Below are 25,335 nucleotides of genomic sequence, written 5' to 3' on the forward strand. Positions count from 1 at the left end.
TTATGGACTCAGGCCACCTACTCTGATCACACTACCTACCTGACTGGTCCTTAGCACCAGACTGGGACTTAGAAAATATCAAGATTGGCATTTCAAAGCATGAGGTCCCCTGAGATGCAGACCTAGGGCAAAGGTCTCACTTGCCTGGGTCTAAGGGTGGTACTAATTCCATTTAAATTTTGTCACTGTATCAAAATGCAAGTTCTTTGAGAGAAGGGAATGCATTCCACTTCCTTATTTCCCCAGCTCTCATTGCTATCTTTTGCTACAGAATGCACAATGGGCTGCAAACAAAGAAAATATTGCATAAGGAGTTTTGATAACGTAGGGGCAGTTAAGTAGTAGTGTGGGTCTGACTCCCCAAAACCTTACTCTGCTCACCACAGAGGCTTGAGGGGGCAACACCTATAAGCGTGTCCTTAAGCTGGCTCTGAATCCCCTGGGTGGCTTTCAAGATATTGAAGGGGGGAATCTAAACAGCGGGGAGAATCTGTGGTCCCTCTAGAAGCAGAACTTCAGATACAATAGGCCCAATAGGGGTGAGTCTTGAGATCAGGCAGATATGCAGGCAGGTAGCACATGTGCATCCTCCATTGCAAAGTCAACAAGAGCGAAGGCATTCCCCATCTTCCCATATTTCTGTCATGCTGAAATATCCAGACCCCAGATATGTTTGGGAAGAAAAAAATTTCTTCCAAGAAATTAGAAGAAATTTTATTTTTCAGAAAACAAATTTACTTTTAGCCTTTCACATGTCAGTTCAGCCAACATGCCCTTGTTCACATGCATGCGTGTATGCGTCTGTGTGCACGCACACACACATGCTCCCTTCCTCCCCCTCTGTGGCTCTCATATCTTTACTTTCCTCCATATACTAGTTATATGACCTTAAGGAAGGTTTCTTAATATCTGATAACATAACACTATTTCTTTTTTGATAGAAGTGTGGATAAATGATGACATTTGGCTCAAAGGATGAAAGAACAGAACAGATATGAAAACCTCTGGCATGATAGGTGGTAGTCTTGCTAGGTAAGTTTCCTTCCTTTCATTCAAAACATGCATACACATATCAATAAGTTCACTTATTCAGGCATTCATTCCCACATTACACAAGCATTTGTGATAGCTTTTTATATGTCAGGCTCTATCAAGTGGGAGCAGGGGGTCTAGGTCTTCCTTTCCATCTTAGAGGACTTAGGCCCCTGATACCTTATGTTCCTGTGCTGTAGAATAAGAATGCTGTGTTTAAAAATGCCATTTTTGCCTTTGGATATTTTGATTCCTTGTGTATGTGGTTTTGGAGAAACTGTTAACATTATCTCACCCATTTACAAACTCTTAATTTTCAGTAGGAAAAGATCAGATTAGATTGTGTGCCAACTAAATAATTCCATCTATTTTTCCCCTCCAACAGAAATGTTTGTCTTTCTTTTATTGTTCTGCCTGCCTCCTCATTGTTATTCATATAGCTCTGTCACTCAGAACTCTACCTTACCACAGATTACAGAAACATCAGTTCATTAAACAAGTTCTGCCACTTCGACTGAGAAAGAAATGCCTGTCTCCATGTATTGTCTACTAATAAATGGAGACAAACAAAAAACAAATACACAGGATAAATATAACTCCTGACTGATGTATTCACCACTCTGTTTGGTATGATTACATTAATATTTTATGAAATTCATTTAAAAGCAAATATATTCATGACATATGGCTAAAGCGAAAGTAGATAAACTCCCTTTCTTCCTTGTGTTCAATATGCCAAGAGTTCCATAGGCTACAGTGACTAGCAGAGCTTGCTAGAGGACAGGTTGCACATGACATTTCAAAGGCTCCTAACACATTGATTATTTCTTTTGTTTATCTTCAACCATTAAGCACCAAAGTCGATGTGAATTTTCAATGCCAACCAAGAAAATAACCATTTGAAATCATCAGACTTATACAAGTATTGCAGAACCTGAAAAATCAAAGAAGTCCGACAATTGTGCAGGAAATATCAGAAAGGGAGACAGAACATAAAGACTTCTAACTCTGGGAAATGAACTAGGGGTGGTGGAGGGGGAGGAGGGTGAGGGTGGGGGTGAATGGGTGACGGGCACTGAGGGGGACACTTGACGGGATGAGCACTGGGTGTTATTCTGTATGTTGGTAAATTGAACACCAATAAAAATTAATTTATTAAAAAAAAAAGTCTGACAATTTAAAACACATTGGGAATAGAACACCAGAGAAATTACCTCTCTGAGGCCCCCAGCCTGGCTTGAGAAGTACACCAACAAGTATGTAGTATTAACATTTATGTTAGGAAATCAAACTTCTGAAGGAGATTTGAAATCATTTTATAAAAGGATTATGGAAAGGGTCAAGGTATTCCTCCAAAGTCCTTCCCACAACAAAAACCCCATTCTGTTTTGCTTTTATATCTCTTCTTCTAGCACTTTTTCCTTACAGCCTTCTGACTCTTGGCATTGTCATGCCTGGAAGTATCATAAGAGGTTAGTTTGTATTCCCTCTTCTGATTCATGAACTTCTCCAAATCCCAGCTTATTAGAGATGCTATGAATGCTGTGTTAGTTGGGCCAGCTTGCTCCTCTGAGTTGCAGCTCCACTACATGATTTCAAGTAATATTTCAATGTAGCCTTAAACATTCCTGCTCCCTAGCAATTTGTGCTCATTCAACCTAGAGTAGTTACCTAGGAGTAAATCATCCTCTATTTTTTTTATGCATTTGAGCCAGAGAGTTACACTGGAGGCACATCATTTCTATGCTGCCATCCAGTAGTCCATATGTCCATCCATTTAATAGTTTGATGCCAGGCCCTGTGCCAGGTGTTAGGATTGAGGAAATGGGTAAGATAAACCCTCAGCTTCATAGTTTAGTTTGGAAACATCCATGCAGTTACAATGCTGTATCACCAATTATCAGCACTCAAATTATTTACTGGGTGCTTACAATGTGCTAGGCACTGTGCTAAGAATTTTATATGATCACATTCCAGTAATCCTGTGAACTAGCTACTGTTATTATCCTTCATTTTATACAGAAATTGGGGCTGAGTATTTTGTTACTTGCCCAAGATTATACAGCCAGGAAGAAGCAGAACTAGAATCCAAATGTAGGCTTGTCTCACTATAATGCTCTTAACCACTATACTGCCTCTCAGTGTAATATGACAATTGTTTTAATGAATTAATTATAGTATAAAGTGAAACAGGTATGATTAAAAACATGGCAGATGAGCAACAAAGTGCTTCCATACAGTTATTTTTTTTCCCAGTGTGACAGATTAAAGGTGGATACAAATTCTTTGACACTCCTCTCATTAAGAGGTGAGGCCTATGTCTGCCATCCCTACTTGAATCTGGATGGGCTCCAGAATGCTTTAACAGAAGGGATGCTGTGTCTGTTTTCAGGCTTAAGCCTTAGGAGAGATACCATTTCTACTTCTTGTTTCTAGGAACACATGCTATGGGATCTTCAAGACACCGTGTAACATGTTGGACTACCATGGCAGAGAGAGATGTGGAGAGGGCCTTACAGTAAATGGAAGGAGAGGGAGCCAGCTGAGCTCAGTATTTTTATCTGCTCCTTCCAAGGTGCCATGCATATGAATAAAGTTGTCTTGGAACCTCCAGACTAGCCTACCATAGCTGAGACATCCCAGTTGATACCATATGGCACAGAATTGCCCATATGAGTCCTGCCCAAATTCTTCACCCAGAAACTCTTAAAATAGAATAATATGATTGCTTTTTAAGCTACTAAGCTATAAAATGGTTTGTCATGCAGCAATAGATATGCAGAATATGCAGCATGCCTAGGGAGTGGGGTGTGATTAGTTAATAGAGCTGGCTATTTTTAATGAATGCAAATAGAAAGTACAGTAAGCACCCAAAGTAGATTGACCATGACTTTTCTCAGATTATTTAAAAGGTGCTTTGGGACCCTGCAAGGCCCCAGAGCTACTGTCTTGAGCAATTGTTGTCACTGTACTGTTGCTGTGTGGAAGGGCCAGTTGAAACAATGCCAGGTAAGTGACACTCTACTTGAAGGACTAAGACTACAGATGTCTACAAAACACTAGTCTGGAGGTTCCAAAACAAAATGGAATATTACTCAGCCATTAGAAACGACAAATACCCACCATTTGCTTCAACGTGGATGGAACTGGAGGGTATTATGCTGAGTGAAGTCAATCAGAGAAGGACAAACATTATATGGTCTCATTCATTCGGGGAATATAAAAAATAGTGAAAGGGAATAAAGGGGAAAGGAGATAAAATGAGTGGGAAATATCAGAGAGGGTGACAGAACATGAGAGACACCTAACTCTGGGAAATGAACGAGGGGGAGGAAGGGGAGGTGGGCGGGGGGTTGGGGTGACTGGGTGACAGGCACTGAGGGGGGGCACTTGACGGGATGAGCACCGGGTGATATGCCATATGTTGGCAAATTGAACTCCAATAAAAAAATAATTAATAAAAGAAATTTAAAAAAATACTGTGAAATCAGAAAAAAAGAAAACACTAGAAATCTTAGAGGTTGCCCATTTTTGATGCCTGACAAAGACACCACACATGCCAACTTTATGGTTCAGCCCTTGATATTTTCTGGCAGGATCGTTCACAGTGGTGTTCTTCCTGTAAAATGCAAACTCTACTTTTGTGGCAGAGGAAAAGGGATGGTGTCCAAAATACTATCCATTAATTGAGTTTATATGAATTTCCAGCTAATGATTCAATTTTATACATACCATCTCATTTAATCTTCACAGTCCTAAGGAATGGGCAATATATATTCTCTATTTTACAGATGAGGAAATTGAAGCTAACAGAGTTAACACTGTAAGGCCATACAGTAGGTGGCTTTTACTAACAATACTCTTTACCTATTAGTCTATATTAGTCTATATTACTATAGACTAGTAATAGTCTATAGTAGTCTATATTAGTCTATATTACTTCCCACAAAGTCCATGGATCCACAGGAAAACAAGATACTCCTTGTCAGATTAAGGTCTGTCTCTAATTACTTAACCTGCAGCAGGCCTTCAAATATTTCTGTCCAAAAGGCTACCATCCATTTGCTTATCTCTACACCTAGAATTTCCTCTTGGGATGTTTGACATATGAATTGCCACACTATTAGGTAATTTAGACACCTTTATTTTATTTTATTTTTTAAAGATTTATTTATTTATTCATGAGAAATACAGAGAGAGGTAGAGACACAGGCAGAGGGAGAAGCAGGCTCCTCACAGGGAGCTCGATATGGGACTCGATCCCCCGACGTGGAATCATACCATGAGCCAAAGGCAGATGCTCGGCAGATGAGCCACCTAGGCATCCCTAGATGCCTCTATTTTATTTTATTTTATTTTATTTTTTTAAAGATTTTATTTATTTATTCATGAGAGACACACAGAGAGAGAGCGAGGCAGAGACACAGGCAGAGGGAGAAGCAGGCTCCATGCAGAAGCCCGATGTGGGACTCGATCCTGGGACTCCAGGATCACGCCCTGGACCGAAGGCAGGCGCTAAACCGCTGAGCCACCCAGGGATCCCCAGATGCCTCTATTTTAAATCCGTCTCAACTTTGACCCACAGAAGCTGAAATTGTGGCAGTGTATGAACTGGAGGTGAGCAAAGGTAAGAGATGACACATTTACAGTTAGTCTTGCCTTTTTAGAACTGGATCTGATTCTGGCTGGCTGGAAGCCCCTTCATACCCTCAGAAAGGCTCTGCCTGCACTTAATGACTTCTCCCTATCCATGTGCTCCCCAGCCCATAAAGGTATGTCCATGCTGTTAAATGTTCCAGAGATCCTTTGAGCACCAGGAGGTAGTTTGCACTCACAGTAAAACCACTGTAATACAACCATAGATTAGTTTAAAATAAGTGCTCCAAATGGGATCTAAATACAATTAAGGCATTTCACAGAGAATTATGATTCTAATTCAGGTATACATTTCTGGGACATTCTTGCTATTTATTTAGAGTTCCCACAAAATTCACTGGAAAATTAAGAATAATACCTTGGTATTGAGAAATTTTAACCCACTACAGGCTTGACTGCCTCTTCTTTATGCACATCCTCAAAAAGACTTTTCAAGCAGTCAACCTGAAGAGAGAACACATATTTCTAGGGACAGCTGGGCTGTACTGTGAAATGATGCTACAGTTATCACTAGTCCTCTTAGAGCACAAGTTTCCAAATTTTTGCATGATGACTCTCAAATTCTACCAATATCTGCCTACTTCTCCAGAAGATCATTTAAACCCTTGCTTCAGGCCAACTGGAAAGTTGAAGCAGGGCCTCGTTCATGTACAACGGCAAATAAGGTAGCAAACTAGGCTTGGGTGGGTTATATGGCATAATTTTGGTTCACAAAGACACCTCAGTAAATCTCAGCTTTGATTTCAAATTTCTACTAACAAAACTTCATTTCTTTAGTATAAATTTTTGCATATATTTACCTTTCTAGCCCATCTTCCCCCTATTCCTTTCTATTTATTTATACTGTGTTCTTGCCTTGTTAGAACATTTGACAGATTCAGGGTCATGACCGTGGCTCTCATCATAGGATGCTATGAACACCTTTGGAGGGGCATTAGTGAGGACATTTCACGCTACATCTGTGGTTCCCATATTTCTAGATTTGAGAGGAATAAAATAGAATTACATACATACATACATTTAATTATCCCCCTTCTAACTTGCCAAGAAAGGATGTGGGGAAAAATAACAGAAACTAGCCAGTATACCATTCATAGTTCATAAAAGACAGAACATTTTAAAACCAAAAATGTAGAAAGTCTATAATCTCAGAATAAAAAACAGCCTTTTCAATTGAGCAAATTTAGCTTTATGTAAAAATCACCATATTTTTAGTTTTTATATTTTGCACAAACTAAGGAAAGTAATATTGACTAGTCCTGGACTAGCTTGGGCGTCAGAAATCACTCAACTACCTCAGTGTCTATTCCTATATTTGAAGCTCCCTATGAGAAAATTCTTTCAGAACAAAAATGTCAAACACACACACAAAATTGTGAAGGGCCATGAAAAGTTTGACTTCTCTGAGGTTTGGTATATTTTCTCTTCATGGAAAATGCACATTATGTAACCGATCAGGTTTTCCTTTCTGTTTTAGCTACCTGGTCACAGGTATAGCTCAACTTTAGAAATTGGGTAGGATCCAATGACCCACACATCTGAATTCTAATTTACCTCCTCACTTGGTCTTCACTTTTGATCTTCACTTATATTTTCCTAGATGCTGGTTTATCTTACTTCTGACTTTTCTCTTTTATTGTAAGCTTACTTATAAGCTGCCTATGGAATGGGGTGATGTAATTTCACTCAATATTTAACCACTGTGCCCATACCATATACTCTTACATGCTTTCTAATAATTGATGCATCGTTTCCTCTTCCTGGACCATTCTTAGCCTTTTTTCCCCCCCATCTGCCACATTCTTATATATCTCTGGACACTGAGCTCAAATATTACCACTTCTGTGAACCTTTCCAGACCACAACCACCTACCTAGCACTCCCCCTCATCCCACTCTGGCAAAAACAGTACTTTTCTCCATGTTTCTAAGACATTTGCTACATTGTAGTGTTGTGATATTAACTTTGCCGTCTCTGCTACTGGACTTTGAGTTTAAAGGCAAGGACTGAGCCATGCCCGTTTTGGATTCCCCAGATCTTAGATCAATACAATTTTAAAGAATGGGTGGGTGAATAAAAGCACAAATGAACAAAATGGATAGGAAGCCTATGAGCTGTTATCATTCAAGAGGCATCTCATATATGAGATGAATTAGGGAGAAAATATGGGGGTTCTAAAAGTACTGAAGCAAGTATTAGAGCAGGAATCTTGTCTTTTTTTGTTCATTGCTCTATCCCCAGGGCTTCTCATAGTACCTTGCATATAGCAGGCCTCAGTATATATTTCTTGTATAAATGAATACACAAATGATTTCACTTGGCCACTCTTTGAAATAGTTTCCATAGGAAGTCTTAAGAGTACCATCACTGGGTAGGCTTTAAACTTATTTTATGGAGGCACTAATTCTATTTGGTATAGAGTTTAACATATCATTGGCTTTCAGTGAAGTATTCTCCATGCTGATGAACACTGCTCTCCTTTCTCAGGATTTCAACTTCATCTGCCACTGAAGGCATGTTCATTTCATGGAAGATATTAAAAATTATAGAACCACAAATCTGGCTTTCCTTGAGGAGCTTGTAGAGCAGTGACCTGTCATGTGTCACACATCTTCATTCTTTCTTTCTGTTTCCATCAGAGTTGGCCTTCTGGGCCAGTGAGAACTGCCTTCTTCTTTTTAAGATTTTAATTATCTCAGAGAGAGAGAGAGAGAGAGAGAGAGCGAGTGCGTGCAAGTGTGCAAGTTGGGGGGGGGGGAAGGGGCAGAAGGAAAGGGATAAGCAGACTCCCTGCTGAGCACAGAGCCCGAAGTGGGGCTCGATTCCAGGACTCCAGAATCATGGCCTGAGCCAAAGGCAGACACTTAACTGATTGAGCCACCAAGGTGCCTTGAGAACTGCCTTCTTAAAAATGACAATGCCCATAGATGAGCAGTGTCTTGCTCTGGGAATAAGGTCCATAAGTCCATACTTTCCAACATCTATTATGGAGGTGATATAATCAATAAAGTGGAGACACCATAACGAGAAACTCTTCTCCTTTGGGACTTCCCAGGCTCCACATCTGGATGCTAAGGATATTTTAATGAGGGAAAATAAAGGAAGCAGCACACAGTATTCAATGAATACTCCTTAATCAGTCCATTATTGGATTCTTCTGGGATGATGGGAAGAATGATGCTCCTTAAACAGGAGGTCTGACTGTTTTTTGTCCCTTTCTTCATGTGAAAACTAACATCAGTCTTATTTGACCAGCTCGGAAAGGCAAATACTCTTGCAGGAAAGACAGCTGCTGGGTAGAGGGGAAGCTCCTAATCTGCCATCATTGTGGATTAACTTGATTGAATAGCAGATGTACAAAACACCATGCTAGATGAAAGGGAGCTCCAAACCAAACCCCAGAGATGGCCGGTCCCTGCTTCCCACTTAATGAACATAATAAGTCAGACACTGCCCTAATGACATGTGTCCAAGAGACTCAGCTTCCATGATTATGGATTTGAGTTCTCTAGGGCAAGTCAAGGAAGCTTATGTATCATTGTTTTTCATCAATGCCAAAAGCCTTTTCTATTGTCACTGGCTAGAGGAGATAGCACAAAAAAAGGTCTGTTGTGTCAGAAGGAAACTTAATGGGCAGAAAAGTAGTTGAATTCCTGAACCATCAGTGGGTGACCTCAGGGAACAGTTCCATGTGGATCACTGGCTGCCATTTCCATTTTAAGGAATCTTGAGGAGTGGAGAAAGGAATGGGGGATGTATTAGCCCATTCAGTTAAAACATTACATAATAAAGATAACAGGCACCCTTTCGTAAAGCCTGGGTAAGAAGGGTTGGCAGCATTGGAGTTTGGTGCCAACTTTCCATTTCTGTGGACACCCTTTCAGATTTATAGGGAGCAGTCATCAGTGTCATTGTCCAGCACCTCTCCTGGGGAAGATTTCATTTCTGAATTTGTTACCCTTCACAGTTGCTAAGAATACAGATGAACCATAATTCAATTTTTTTGTGAGCCATAAAGACAGACAGATGTGAACTTGAGACAATAATAAGAGCCAAATTCACCGAGAGATCACTGTGAACCAGGCATCATTCTAGGACTTTAATGTACTAACTCATTAATCTTCACAACAACCCTATGACATAGGTGCTATTATTATCTTTGTTTTACAGGTGAAGAAACTAAAGCCTAGAGAGGTTATGTAACTTGCCAATGTTTACACAGCCTCTTAATGGTAGGACATGGATTTATTTGAACCTAGGCAGTTTGGATCCAGAACCCATGTTCTAATCTCAATGGTTAAATTGTCTTCCTAAAATAATACAGAGAGAAAAATCAGTTCACCCAAAACTCAAGTGCTTTTACAGATAGCTTCACAAAGTATGTCTCAGCCCAATACTATTGTCCCATGTACTTTTAAGAAAAGAAAGGCACTAAAAAACTAAATATCCGTATTTCTGGGGTGCCTGGGTGGCTCAGTTGGTTCAGCATTTGACTCTTGATTTTGGCTCAGGTCATGATCTCAGGATCCTGAGATTGAGCCTGGCATGGGGCTCTGAGCCCGGCAGAGAGTCTGCTTCTTTCCCTCTCTTTCTGCCCCCCACCTCACGCACACACACACTTACTCATGTGCTCCCTCTCAAATAAATAAATAAATCTTTTAAAAAATCTGCATTTCTAATATCTGGTTTACAAAAAGTCAAATAACTTTCCCTAGAGCATAGCTAAAAGATCACTGAATCACAAAGTTGATGGAGGCCCTGAGAATCTATTTCTTCATAGTGCTTAAGAAAATAAGGTGTAGGGAGAGGGTTAGAAGTAGAAATTAAAATCACTCTCGACATTTCAAATGTCTGGTTGGAAGTGGATGTAAGGAACACTTATTAGAGCTGATGGTGGCAGCTTAGCAGCCATTTGAAGGAAGTATGTTAGTATTTCCTTTATCTTAAAGAGCATATAGTACTATTAATAGTAATAATAATGATGATAGTTAACCTTTATTGAGTACTTATTATATGCCAAACATTAGGTTAAGCATATTATTTAATCTTTATAGCAATCCTATGAAGTAGATACTATTATCCCCGCTTTACAGATGAGGGAAGTGAGGTACAGACAAGTCAAGCATCTAGTGCGAGGTCACATAGCTAGCAAGTGGCAGAGCAAAGATCCATACCCAAGCAGTCTGTCTTTAAGGCCTATGTTGTTAAATACTAAACAAGATACTCTCTCTGTAGGAATAGCCCTCCAAGTTACTGTTAAGAAAACCTACTCAGTTTTTTAGGTCTGTTATTGACCCCAGCATAAGCTTTGGGTCTATAATGATGGCTTGGATGATTTTTTTACTGTCAATGCTAAGCCTTTCTTCCTCCACATTATAGATGGGTGGCTAAGCATCAAAGATTACTGTGTGAGCCTAGGTTTGGGTTTACATGTGGTAATTTGCAAATCTGATATAACTAACATAGAGTCCCCTTGTCATAGAGCATATCTCGCCTCAACATTTTTCCCCAGACATATACCCATACAGTTTAGATTTCCATAAACTGGTAATATGGAAGGCAAATCAGATTGTCTAGTCTCTCTAGACTACAAGAGATTGTGACTCAGGACCACTCCATATGGAGCTATAAAATAATATATAATGTTTTAGTTTAAATTCTATTACAGTGAAATAATGAGGAAGAACTGAATTTTAAAGACCCATTATACTCTTTAAAAATATCTGTAAGAAATATATTAATAATGATTTTAATAGCCAACATGTTTGAGCACTATGTGCCAGGCATTGTGCTAAGCAAAATTTAATTGCCACAAAACCCCTAAGGGTTAAGTATTATTAGTCTGATTTTTATGAATGCAGAAATTGAGTCTCCTAGAGCATTTTTAACTACTCAAGATAAAGTAGTGGAAAAACAGCCTTGGAAGTCAAGGATATTGACTCCAAAGTCTGAGCGCTTAACCATTATGCAATACTGGGTCCTGTCATAGCATCTGCTGATTCCAGATTGGCTCCCACTAGTCATTTAAAACCTAAGGAGAACTATGGTCCAATCATTTGGCTATCAAAGGATCCCTGGTTGCTCACTTTAATCATGGTTGGTCTAATGGAGTAAGATGCAATCTAGTCAACTATAGTCCAGGGCATGGATTATATTTTGGTGGGACAGTTTTTTGCCTCTGCCATATACAGAACCCAAGCTCCTTTGCTCTCCGCCCATTTCTTATTCCATATTTTTTTCTTTATATTTGGCTGCTTTTATGCTTATTTCCTAGCTTTCTATGTAATCATATTTCTTAATTTATTATTAAGATTATCATTGCCTACCCTACCATGCCCCCAATTATACCTCATAAGGATTTAAAATCTGAACTGGAATTGTGAAATTGTTTTAGGGGGAGTAGGGGTCACTTACTATATAAACAAATGGCACAACAAAGTGGCATCACTCTAGATCTGTTTCTCAACTTTACTGTATTTGTGAATAACCTGGGGATCATGTTAAAATGCAGCTTCTGATTCAGTAGCTCTGGGCTGGTACCTAATATTCTGGGCTTCTTAACAGTTCCCAGGTTATGCAGATTATACTTTGAGTAACAAGGTACTTCACTGGCCTAGTCCTATCATTCTTTGAAGTAGGATCACAATTACATGAACCTGGGGAGATTAGTGTTTAGGCTATTTTAAAAGCACCCAAGGCTTCTTGAGATGGCAATTCTCTAATGTCTTCACAAATCCATTTTAACAGTTAATAGTTCTGACAGTACAGAAGACTTTTTTTTGTGTTTAAACCAAACACTTCAGATGCTGTGGCATTTTTCTTCTGATTTTATTGTTGGAGATGGAGTTAGTACATCATGCCCATTCTCTCACTGGTTACTTTGTTGAAAAAAATATGAACAGTTATTCAATGTGAACAACTTTGGGATGGTCCCCACCATCTCCTTTCCCCCACTTGAGGAATCTATGATTTTTGAGTCCATTCTTATTTCCTCTCCATGTTTGTATTCTTTGAAACTATAAAATTAGATGAACCTTGTAATTCATTGCTAAATTCTGTTGTCTTTTATTTTAATGAGCTATTTAAATATTCAATGACCATATCCTGCATCAGCTATATCCCTAGCTTACCCATAGTGTGATAGGGAGTATACTAGTAACTACTGGCCACTCAGCCTGTAAAGCTCATATTACAAAAATGCAAACTCTAGGCAGAATCTGGTAAATGTCAACTTCAAAGTAAGTTGTGTCATACTGTTACATTAATTGCCACGTGGCCAATAAAAAGAAACACTTGTGACATGATTGAAAATAGCATACCAGGTAAAATTGGTTGTCCAGCGATTCCCAGTGGTGCCATTCCAAGATTATTCATTGCTGTGGCCCATGCAGTTGGATCAGACATAGGTAGCGTCATTGCAGTGGAATCCACATTCAGGGTTCTACTATTATCAGCTAAAGGGAAATGATAAGCAAAATAATTTGTTATATTAAGGTTTCAGTATATTATGTACTTAACATAAACTGGCAAACCCTTTACAGAAATGGACTGATGGTCATATGTTATGGTCATATGGAATCATAGGGCCTTGATTCCAGCTCTTCACAAGGGTTAAAATAATACAGCTTGAATTGGCAGGAAGTCATAGAATTTGAAAGCAGTTCACCAGCTGGCATTTTAGTGTGTTTCTTTCTCTCTCCTGCTCCCTCTGTTCCTTCCTTCACTCTTGTTTCTTTTTTTTTTAATGAAGACTTTATTTTTTAGAGCAGTTTTAGGTTCACAGCAAAATTGAGAAGGTACAGATATTTCACATGTGCCCCCTGCCCCCACACATGCACAGCCCCCCCCCATTATCAACATCCCCTACCAGAGCGGCACATTTGTTACAACTGATGGATCTACACTGATGCATCATAATCACTCAAAAGCCAGAGTTTACATTAGGGTTAACTCTTGGTCTTGTACATTATAAGGGTCTGGACAAATATATAATAACATGTATACATCATTGTGGTATCATACACAATATTTTCACTGTCCTAAAAATCCTCTGTGCTTGTTTATTCATCTTTCCCTCCTCCCTAACCCCTGGCAATTACTGATCATATTCCATCACCACAATTTCACTTCTATGACGTCATATAGATGGAATCATACAACATGCAGCCTTTTCAGATTGGCTTCTCTCATTTAGTAGTAGGCATTTAATGTTCCTCTGTGTCTTTTCATGGCTTGATAGCTCATTTCCTTTTAGTCCTGAATAACATTCCATCATATGGACATACCACAGTTTATTTATCCATTCACCTACCAAAGGGCATTGTAGTTGTTTTAAAGTTCTGACAATATACAATGGAATATTACTCAGCCATTAGAAACAACAAATACCCACCATTTGCTTCAACGTGGATGGAACTGGAGGGTATTATGCTGAGTGAAGTAAGTCAATCGGAGAAGGACAAACAGTGTATGTTCTCACTTATTTGGGGAATATGAATAATAGTGAAGGGGAATATAAGGGAAGGGAGAAGAAATGTGTGGGAGATATCAGAAAGGGACACAGAACATAAAGACTTCTAACTCTGGGAAATGAACTAGGGGTGGTGGAAGGGGAGGAGGGCGGGGGGTGGGGGTGAATGGGTGACGGGCACGGAGGGGGACACTTGACGGGATGAGCACTGGGTGTTATTCTGTATGTTGGTAAATTGAACACCAATAAAAATTAATTTATATAAAAAAAAATAAAGTTCTGACAATTATGAATAAAACTACTATAAACATCCATGTGCATATTGTTGTGTGAACACAAGTTTCAACTCCTCTGGGTAAATGCCAAGCAGCATAATCAGTGGATTGTATACTAAGAACATGTTTAGTTTTGTAAGAAATTGCCAACTTGTCTTCTGAAGTGGCTGTCCCAATGTCCATAATAGCCAAACTGTGGAAGGAGCCTCGGTGTTCATCAAAAGATGAATGGATAAAGAAGATGTGGTATATGTATACAATGGAATATTACTTAGCCATTATAAAAACAAATACCCACCATTTGCTTCGATGTGGATGGAACTGGAAGGTATTATGCTGAGTGAAATAAGTCAATCGGAAAAGGACAAACATTATATGGTCTCATTCATTTGGGGAATATAAAAATTAGTGAAAGGGAATAAAGGGAAAGGAGAGAAAATGAGTGAAAATATCAGTGAGGGTGACAAAACATGAGAGACACCTAACTCTGAGAAATGAACAACGGGTAGTGGAAAGGGAGATGGGCGGGGGGATGGGGTGACTGGGTGACGGGCACTGAGGGAGGCACTTGGTGGGATGAGCACTGGGTGTTATGCTAAATGTTGGCAAATTGAACTCCAATAAAAAAAATTTTAAAAATTAAGTGGCTGTCCCATTTTTCATTCCCACCAGCAATAAATGAGAGTTCCTGTCGTTCCATGTCATCACCAGTATTTAGCGTTGACACTGTTCTGGATTCTGGCCATTCTAATAAATGTCTAGTGGTATTTGTTGTTTTAATTTACATTTTCCCAATGATATATAACATGGAGCATCTTTCCATAGACTTATTTGTCATCTGTATATCTTAGTGAGGTGGCTATTAAAGTTTTTGACCTGTTTTTAAATTGAGCTGTTTGTTTTCTTATTGTGCTTTAAGAGTTCTTTGCATATTTTAGATAATGGTCCTTTTATCAGATGTGTCTTTTGCAAATATTTCTCCCAGTCTGTGGCTTGTATTCTCATTCTCTTTATATTGTCCTTTGCAAAAAATTTTAATTAAAAAACTCCAGGTTATCAATAATTTCTTTCATGGATCCGGTCTTTACTGTTTTATTTAAAAAGTCATTGCCATATACAAGGTTCTTTAGGTTTTCTCTCATTGTTATCTTCTAGGAGTTTTATAGTTTTGCATTTCACATTTAGGTCTATGATCCATTTTGAGTTAATTTTTGTGATGGGTATAAAATCTGAGTCTAGATTTTGTTTTTGCACATAGATTTCCAGTTGTTCTGGCACATTTGTTGAAGAGATTATCTTTGCTCCACAATATTGCATTTATTCCTTTGCCAAAGATCATTTGATTCTATTTGTGGGGTCTATTTCTGGGTTCTCTATTCTACTCCATTAATGTATTTGTCTGTTATTTCACCAATACCATACTGGCTTGATCAGTGTAGTTTTATAGTAAATATTGAAGTTGGGTAGCATCAGCCTTCCAGCTTCATTCTTCTTTAATACTGTGTTGGGTATTCTGGGTCTTTTGCCTCTCATATAATCTTTAGAATCTGTTTGTTGATATCTACAGAATAACTTGCTTGGATTTGGATGGGGATTGTATTAAATTAAGTTGAGAAGAACTGACATTTTGGTAATAGTGAGTCTTCCTATCCTTGGACATGAACTATCTCTCCATTTATTTATTTCTTTGATTTCATTCATCAGAGTTTTATAGTTTTTTGAGTCCCCTCCTCCAACTGTATATACCATAGGAGCTTGGGATGATTAAGAGGTTTTCCCATTTTTTTCATAGCCTAGTTGTGTATGATTACTTCAGCAGTTTCCATCCAAATTACTCATGCATGCAAACCAAGAAAAAATCACTCAAGGGTTTCCACAGTAGCAATAAAAAGATGAAAAATTGTATTTTTGATATAATTTCATATCTCTGAGGCAGTAATATTGAGTAGAGATGGACATACAATCAACTCATATCAAATTAGTCAATTGAGTATTTTGGGAATTAGGGGGACAACAGAGAATAAGCAGATAGGATATGTAAGTCCCTGCCTTTAAAGGTTATACAATCTAATTTAAGAGACCAATGATGGTCATAATGATTATTACTGGTATCTCTACTCTCACTACCTCCATCCAATATTACCATTAAGTATTGAACACTCACCATATGCTATGTAAAGCACTTGGCATGCATTATTTTCATTTAACTTTCAAAATAACCTTATGAAAGGGACTATTTAGATCTCTATTTAAGAGATGAGAGGCTTTTATTTATTTTTAAAGATTTATTTATTTTAGAGAGAGATAGAGTGGGGGAGGAGCAGAGGGAGAGAATCTTCAAGCAGACTCTCCACTGAGTGGGGATCCTGACTTAGGGCTGGATCCCACAACCCAAGAGCATCACTACCTGAACCAAAACCAAGAATTGGATGCTTGATCCACTGGGCCACCCAGGTGCCACTAATAGATGAGAGGCTTTTAAAGGTCATATATATATTATCTGAGTTCACCCAGGTTATATACTTTTAGCTACTATGCTTTACCATTTCCGATGAAACAACTAAGGAACAATCAAAGAATTGAATGGAATTGATCAGAAATGTTACTGAGGTTTGAGGAATGAAAAGCTACTATGGCTTGAGTAGGTGGGAAAGACTTCATGGAGAATATAGGCTTTCAATGAATGGGCCACGTTTCTACAGGACACATCTTGATAAACAAGAGGGAAAAAGACATTACAGGAGCAGTGATAACATAAGCAGACATTGAAGTGGGTTATATATGTATGTGCATGTATATACTGCATCATTGGGAGATATATAGTCATAAGTCATTGGAGCACAGAAAGACTTATTTTGGGAAATTTCTCTCTGATTACTTATTTCCATAGAAAAATCTTTCCATGGCTTTTCTCCTTTGTATATACACCCCTGCCAATTACACTCCTGAAGACAACTATAAACAGTAGCTTGCTATTTGCTAACATCCATCACATTCTTCTAATGTGGGAACATCAGGGATGATCCTTGGCTTGCTTATTTATAAAAGTGCTATTTTGGTCATTAAACGGTCAGAACAAGCAAATGCAAATGTCCAAAAAGATTATTTCTGAAATACTAGTTTTTATCATTATTCTGTGCTGCCTGTGTCTCTTCTCCAAAAACCTCCTCCTCCTCCCCACAGAGTGATTGATGGCCTTAAGCATTTGTTACTATAGTCAGAAGTCACATTTCAGAACTGGTGATTTCTCCATGGGCAGAAACTCTAGCCCTATCACCCAGTTTTCAGAGCTCTCCCATGAAGGCATATTATGGCTAGAAATAGCCTCCTTGTAAACGTTATTAAGGAAACAAATATGGGGTATTAAATATCCTTTGGGTCAAGAGTTTACATATTGATTGTTTGGTTCATCTGAACACCCAATCTGCAGCCCAGGAAGGTACCAGTTGAGATTACTGAATCTGCACCCTGATTTTCTCCGGTGGCTGCAGAATGACTCCAAGAAGAAACATCTAGGTTTTAGAAGGACTGGGCTCCCACGCCAAAAATAATTAGTTTCAACAGTTTGGCTACTCATTGGCTCTGCAGTCCTGGGAAACATGAGAGAATCAGGAATTATTCTCAATAAAGAATTCTGAGATCAATCAACCTAGCCAAACTCTAGACTAATTTGGGGGGAGGGGAGAGCATTATCCAAATTATCAGGTTTTTTTTAAAAGATTTTATTTATTTATTCATGAGAGACACACACACACACAGAGGCAGAGACACAGGCAGAGGGAGAAGCACACTCCATGCAGGGAGCCCGACATGGGACTCGACCCCCGGGACCCCAGGATCACACCCTGGGCCAAAGGCAGGTGCCAAACCACTGCGCCACCCAGGGATCCCCCAAATTATCAGTTTTTTTATTATTATTTATGATAGTCACAGAGAGAGAGAGAGAGAGAGAGGCAGAGACATAGGCAGAGGGAGAAGCAGGCTCCATGCACCGGGAGCCCGACGTGGGACTCAATCCCGGGTCTCCAGGATCGCGCCCTGAGCCAAAGGCAGGCGCCAAACCGCTGTGCCACCCAGGGATCTGCCAAATTATCAGTTTTTTTAAAGGACAGCACAGTATTACTATTTTCAAAAAATACATTAATTCAAAGTGCTTGTTAAAATGCTAGCAAGCAGAGTTCCTGCTAGGCTTGTTTACATGAACCAGATGGTTTACATAAGGACCATGTGTAATTAACAGCATTATTTTGCTATGATAAATTCAGTTCTTAAATTCTTTTTTTAATAATAAATTTATTTTTTATTGGTGTTCAATTTGCCAACATACAGAATAACACCCAGTACTCATCCCATCAAGCGCCCCCCTCAGTGCCCGTCACCCATTCACCCCCACCCCCCACCCTCCTCCCCTTCCACCACCCCTAGTTCGTTTCCCAGAGTTAGGAGTCTTTATGTTCTGTCTCCCTTTCTGATATTTCCTACCCATTTCTTCTCCCTTCCCTTCTATTCCCTTTCACTATTATTTATATTCCCCAAATGAATGAGAACATATAATGTTTGTCCTTCTCTAACTGACTCATTTCACTCAGCATAATACCCTCCAGTTCCATCCACGTTGAAGCAAGTGGTGGGTATTTGTCATTTCTAATGGCTGAGTAATATTCCATTGTATACATAAGCCACATCTTCTATATCCATTCATCTTTCGATGGACACTGAGGCTCCTTCCACAGTTTGGCTATTGTGGACATGGCTGCTAGAAACATCGGGGTGCAGGTGTCCCGGCGTTTCATTGCATCTGTATCTTTGGGGTAAATCCCAGCAGTGCAATTGCTGGGTCGTAGGGCAGGTCTATTTTTAACTCTTTGAGGAACCTCCACACAGTTTTCCAGAGTGGCTGCACCAGTTCACATTCCCACCAACAGTGTAAGAGGGTTCCCTTTTCCCCGCATCCTCTCCAACATTTGTGGTTTCCTGCCTTGTTAATTTTCCCCATTCTCACTGGTGTGAGGTGGTATCTCATTGTGGTTTTGATTTGTATTTCCCTGATGGCAAGTGATGCGGAGCATTTTCTCACGTACGTGTTGGCCATGTCTATGTCTTCCTCTGTGAGATTTCTGTTCATGTCTTTTGCCCATTTCATGATTGGATTGTTTGTTTCTTTGGTGTTGAGTTTAATAAGTTCTTTATAGATCTTGGAAACTAGTCCTTTATCTGATAGGTCATTTGCAAATATCTTCTCCCATTCTGTAGGTTGTCTTTGAGTTTTGTTGACTGTATCCTTCAGTTCTTAAATTCTTAAGGAGTTCTGCCTTTTTATTCCCCTCCACTCCCCCAACCCTCATCTCCACCTGTCAAATCCTACTTATTTTTCAAGGGTTATCTCAAATGTTACCTTGTCTGTAAAGCCACCTCCCTGGAATTAATTACTTCCCACTATTGTGTTATCATAACATTTTATCTAGAATTTGATTTTTTAAAAAGATTTTATTTATTTACTCATGAGAGACACACAGAGAGAGGCAGAGACACAGGCAGAGGGAAAAGCAGGCTCCATGCAGGGAGCCTGACGTGGGACTCAATCCTGGGTCTCCAGGATCATACCCTGGGCCAAAGGCAGAGCTAAACCGCTGGGCCACCGGGGCTGCCCTAGAATTTGATATTTTTAAAGGATTTTATTTATTTATTCATGAGAGACACACACACACACACACAGAGGCAGAGACACAGGCAGAGGGAGAAGCAGGCTCCTTGCAGGGAGCCCGATGTGGGACTCCAGCCTGGGACTCCAGGATCATGCCTAAGGCAGATGCTTAACTGCTGAGCCACCCAGGCATCCCTAGAATTTGATTTTTATATGTTTGCTTATTCTCTCCTTTTCCCTAAACCAAACTTCTATTGAATCTTACTATATGCCAGGTCATGTGTTAGTGACTAGGAATATGGAGATGAACAAAACTCATTTACTGCTCTGGAAGAACTCACAATACAATGAGAGGCACGACATAAAAACAACCACATATAAATTACTGTTATAAGTACTGCAATAAAACTATGAGTAAAATGCTATGAGAACAGAAAAGGAGTAATTAAATCTCCTGGAATAGCTTTAGGTGTATGTGTTTGGGACACAGAGAACAAGAGGAATACTAGGGAAGCCTTCATTGGGGAAGAATAGTTTGAAGTGAGTCTTTAAGGAGGATAGGATTTTCCTCCAGGTAGTGAATGGAGGATTAGGGTTTAAAACAACTGGATACTATCATTGACTGCCTTGAATTATAGTTATTGAATACATGTCTCTCTTCTGCTAGCCTGCATGCTCCTTTACGTCAGAGACGTGGTTTTAGGCATCTTTGTTTCTCTATTTCTTAGTTTAGTGTCTGGTACAAAGTAGGTATTCAAGAAATATTTGGAGGAATGAATAAAGAAAATCAACTTACATTGACTTTGGGCACAATTAGCAATTCATGCAGTGACACTCAATGATTATTTATATACCTTCTCAGAATGATAAATTGTCTTAAAAGGGATAGCATAGGGGATCCCTGGGTGGCTCAGCGGTTTGGCGCCTGCCTTTGGCCCAGGGCGCGATCCTGGAGTTCCGGGATCGAGTCCCGTGTCGGGCTCCCGGCATGGGGCCTGCTTTCTCCCTCTGCCTGTGTCTCTGCCTCTCTCTCTCTCTCTCTCTCTCTCTCTCTCTCTCTCTCTATGTCTATCATGGATAAATAAATAAATCTTTAAAAAAAAGGGATAGCATAGTTGCTAAACTATTTCTCTCTCCAGGACAACTGAATTGACATGTAGCAATTTACTTAGAGTTATAAGCAGAAATAGATGAACCCAACAAATAATTCTGTTTGATAGCATGAGCTATAATCATTCTTCCACATAAGGCACTGTCATATATATAAGCAAGCTTGTAAATTTTTACTTTCAAAGAGAAATCCCAGATGATCATCTCTGTCTGGCAGCAATCTGGATTTAAGGTCTGTACTAAGATAATATGCTGTGCTGAACATCTGTTCGGAATCATCACTTAATGGTGGAAAAGTTAAGTCAGGCCTGATTCATTTTCTAGACTAAAAATGGACATCTAGCAATTTCTTTAAGTGTTTTATAAAAGTCGCTCCATTTCACTAACGGAATAGATTGCTCATTTTCCCATAAGTCATACATTCACTGGCAATGGCCAAGAATATTCAGAAGGCAAGCACAAGTGCTGTCAAATGTCACCCAAGTCTGAAGAATATGTCCTGCAATGCTGGTTTTCCATTCTGCCTTATGTGGAGATTCCTCAAGAGATCACGGGTTGTAGAGTAACTGTGAATGAATGCCTTCTAGGTAAATTGATTGAATTTATGGCACTTTGGAGCAAGAGTTCATTAGCACCAAAAGAACAAAAGATTTGGAGTAATTACCCATTTTAACTTGGTATCACTCCATAATTATCAAGCCACTGCCATCTGTTTATTTTCATATTATACTTCACTTGATTAGTCAATTATTGTCAAAGTTATTTGATCTTGAAAACAACACACACACACACATTCTGTGATACATCCATCTCATAGTAGAGTTAATTATTTCATATGTTTCCTTTATTTCCTTTGAAACAAGTTCAGTATGTTGGTATCATCTAATCAACTATACTCTTTTATTAAGACAAAAACTTTCCTTCTCTGGCAATTTACTCTCCCATAATTCTCTTTCTTATGCCCAGGATTTTATCCATTGGCTTTTATGCTGGCTCTAATTTTATTACATAGTATTGTGCAAAGTTGAGGAGAAGATTTTGTCAACAAACATCTATTGAAAGTCTGTTAAGAGTGGGAAGCAATGCTGCCTAGTGATCAAGAGCATGGGTTTGGGAGTCAGATGGTTCTGGACTAGAGTTTAGCTCATTCTGTTACTCTCTTTACTTTTCTTCTTGCTGGTCTGCCTTCCAGGCTTCCTTTTATAGTTACTGTACAGTCACTGAACATTTTCTATGTGTCAGGCAGCATTCTAGACGTTGAAGACATTATAGTGAGTCAAACAGGCCTCAACCTTGCTCTTATGATGCTCTCTAGTGCAGGAAAGGGATATTAAAATACAGACAAACATAAAATAGTTACATATTGTGAAAAGTTCTCTGAATATAGAACTGGGTTTGATGATAAAAATGGCAAGCTACAAATTTAGGAAAGTAATAGTATTGGCCTTATCAGATTGTTGAAGATTAAATTAGATAATGTGGGTAAGGAATTTAGTATGGCTTCTGGCTCATAGTGAGTACTTGGTAAGTGGTAATAATAACATGATAATAGTTAAGATGATGATGATGATGATGTAGTCTTAGCCCTTGAAGGCTTCAAAGCCTACTGAGAGACACAGCATATACAGGAATTATAATATAGGAATTATATTACAGGAATTATAATACATTTTACAGATAATGAAACAGAGGCATAGGCAGTTTAAGTAATCAGCTCAATATTACACAGCTAATAAGTGGTAGAACAGGAAAATGAACCCAGGCAGCTCTGGTACCAATGCTCACCGTCTTATTTATCACACTAAACTCCTTTCCAAAGAGCCCTTTATTTTCTGTGTTCCCTTACCTCATTGAACACATTACTATGATAGCCTTTATTACATATTTTTTAAAAAATTTTAAAGATTTATTTTATTATTTATTCATTTATGATAGACACACACACACCCACAGAGATCAAGGCAGAGACACAGGAGGAGGGAGAAACAGGCTCCATGCCAGGAGCCCGACACGGGACTTGATCCCGGGACTCCAGGATCGTGCCCTGAGCCAAAGGCAGGCGCTAAACTGCTGAGCCACCCAGGGATACCTATTACATTATATTTTTATTACCTCTTTCTATGTCTGCCTATCCTCCTAGTCTCTGGATTCCTTATTCCTCCTTGTTATTCCTAGTGCCCAGACACTGTGTCCAACACAGAGAAGGTATTCAATAAACTATTTTAAACAAATGAATGAGGAAATATATGAACATATGTAAGAGTGTCCTGCATAGACATTCTTCTTCCTTGAAGAAGGTAGGTGTACGGCAGGTGCCAAGCTATTGAGAATGAGATACCACTCTGTTGTTGTATTAAGAAAAAATCTCTTTTGGTGAATTTCTTCTTACCAAATGTTATTAAACATTTTAAATGGAGAGTGAGTGGAAGATAAATTATGGTAATTTGAGGTAATATAATCTTAACAAGCTGATAATATAAGAAAATAACAATTACATAAATGTAAACTTTAAAAAGATAAATCTGGGGATGGGAAGATATTTTTCATCACACAGAAATTCCTCACGAGTAAAAAGGAACTGACTAGAATTTCTTTGAAAATTTAAAAATAATTAAATTTACTAAACTAAATGTGCATGTAGCAGCCATATTACCTTCTTGAGGGCAAGAGATATAAATTTTATTTATTTTTTTTATATTCCACAGTGATTAGCTCAAAGTAGGTGCCAATTAGTGTGCTTTTAAATAAGTGAACTCTGGCAGAACTCAGCAATTGTCTATTTCATAGACCCACAGCCAAATAAAATATCTTTGCATTGTGTAGTACTGCACCGTGGACTTAGCTCTCTAGTCATTTCAGCAGAAGAAAGATAGTGGTCCAAAGCTGGGTGAAACATCAGACCTCTGGAACATACCAGGACTTAGATAAATGGTGAATAATAGTGTTAATGATAGTAATTATAACAAGACTAAAAATAGTTAACACTGACTTATTATGTGCCAGGCACTGTTTTAGGCACCTTATGTACATTAATTTAAAACTCACAACAACCCTATGAAGTAAGACCTCTCATTATCCCCATTTTACTAATAAGGTAACAGGAAGGTAACAGAGAGTTTAAGCAACCTGTCAATGGTCATAGAGTTAGCTTGCAGTGAAGCTGGGATTCAAACCCAGGCAGTCTGGCTCCACAATTTAAGAGGGCTATCAAGCTCATCATTACACAGATGGATGTTTCCCAGGTTCTCTATTGCAGGAATTCTTAACTGGGGCTAAGTTGCCCCCCCCCCCCACCAGGGAACATTTGGCAATATTTGGAGACACCTTCCGTCATCACAACTGGAGACAGGAGGTGCTATTGGAATCTAGTGAATAGAAGCCAGGGATACTCCTAAACATCCTACAATGTACAGCACAGCACCCCCACAGCAAACAATTACCAGACCCAAGATGTCAATGGTGCTAAGGCTGAGTGAGAAACCTTGCTCTCCTGCAGCAATTTTCACGTTCTTATTGGAGAGTGCCTTATAACTCTGGCTTCTTCACAATCCCTTCCCATCTACCACATGTGCAGCCAATCCCAACTTCTGCAGTTTATATACTCCCTTATGCCATTGTACTAAAATGAATGTTATCACCTCTCCCACCAAGAATTAACATTTTTAGCATGATTATATTTATGCTCCACACCAAAGAAATGATCCTCACGGTGGGGAGGCTAGGTGCCATGGAAGTCCTGCAAACAGCACTAGGAATACCATGACAAAGCAAAGAGAGGAAGTTTAGAAAATACTTGCATGGAACACAGAAGAAAACACCATCTCTAGCATATCACATAGGACCTTACATACAGTAGACTACAGACTCAAGAAGTATATGTTGTAAAAGGTTATGGCACAAGGGCAAGGTTGGGTGTCCTAGAACAGAATAACATCGTACTTTCTGTTTTCTGGCTAAGGGAAAGGAAACAGCAGGATAAATCATGTTTTAGTTCTGTGTTAAGTCTAGGGCTCAAGGTTTTATCTTCTGTTTGGTATTTATTGCTCATGAAGCAATATATTGTGTTGCAGGTGTTATTTTGAATCCCTCTTCATTTTCTTTGAAAATTAACAATCCATCATTATCTGTGAACAATGCACTGAAGCCTC

At 39.0% G+C, this 25,335-nt stretch overlaps 1 protein-coding gene across 10 annotated transcripts in view; it reads right to left on the minus strand.

The window, feature by feature from the left end:
* Nucleotides 1-25,335, minus strand: part of ENOX2 (ecto-NOX disulfide-thiol exchanger 2) — a 279,607-nt gene that overhangs the window by 64,616 nt on the left and 189,656 nt on the right. For all 10 annotated transcript variants that reach the window (XR_008666143.1, XM_055338230.1, XM_055338234.1 and 7 more), the window contains one exon: nt 13,008-13,142. Coding sequence is in view for 9 of the 10 variants with exons in the window: in XM_055338230.1 (XP_055194205.1) it covers nt 13,008-13,142 (135 nt within the window). In the remaining variant the exon portion in view is untranslated. The remainder of the gene's footprint in view (nt 1-13,007; nt 13,143-25,335) is intronic.

Source organism: Nyctereutes procyonoides, unplaced genomic scaffold, assembly GCF_905146905.1.
Source record: "Nyctereutes procyonoides isolate TBG_1078 unplaced genomic scaffold, NYPRO_anot_genome, whole genome shotgun sequence".
Classification (NCBI taxonomy): Eukaryota; Metazoa; Chordata; class Mammalia; order Carnivora; family Canidae; genus Nyctereutes; species Nyctereutes procyonoides.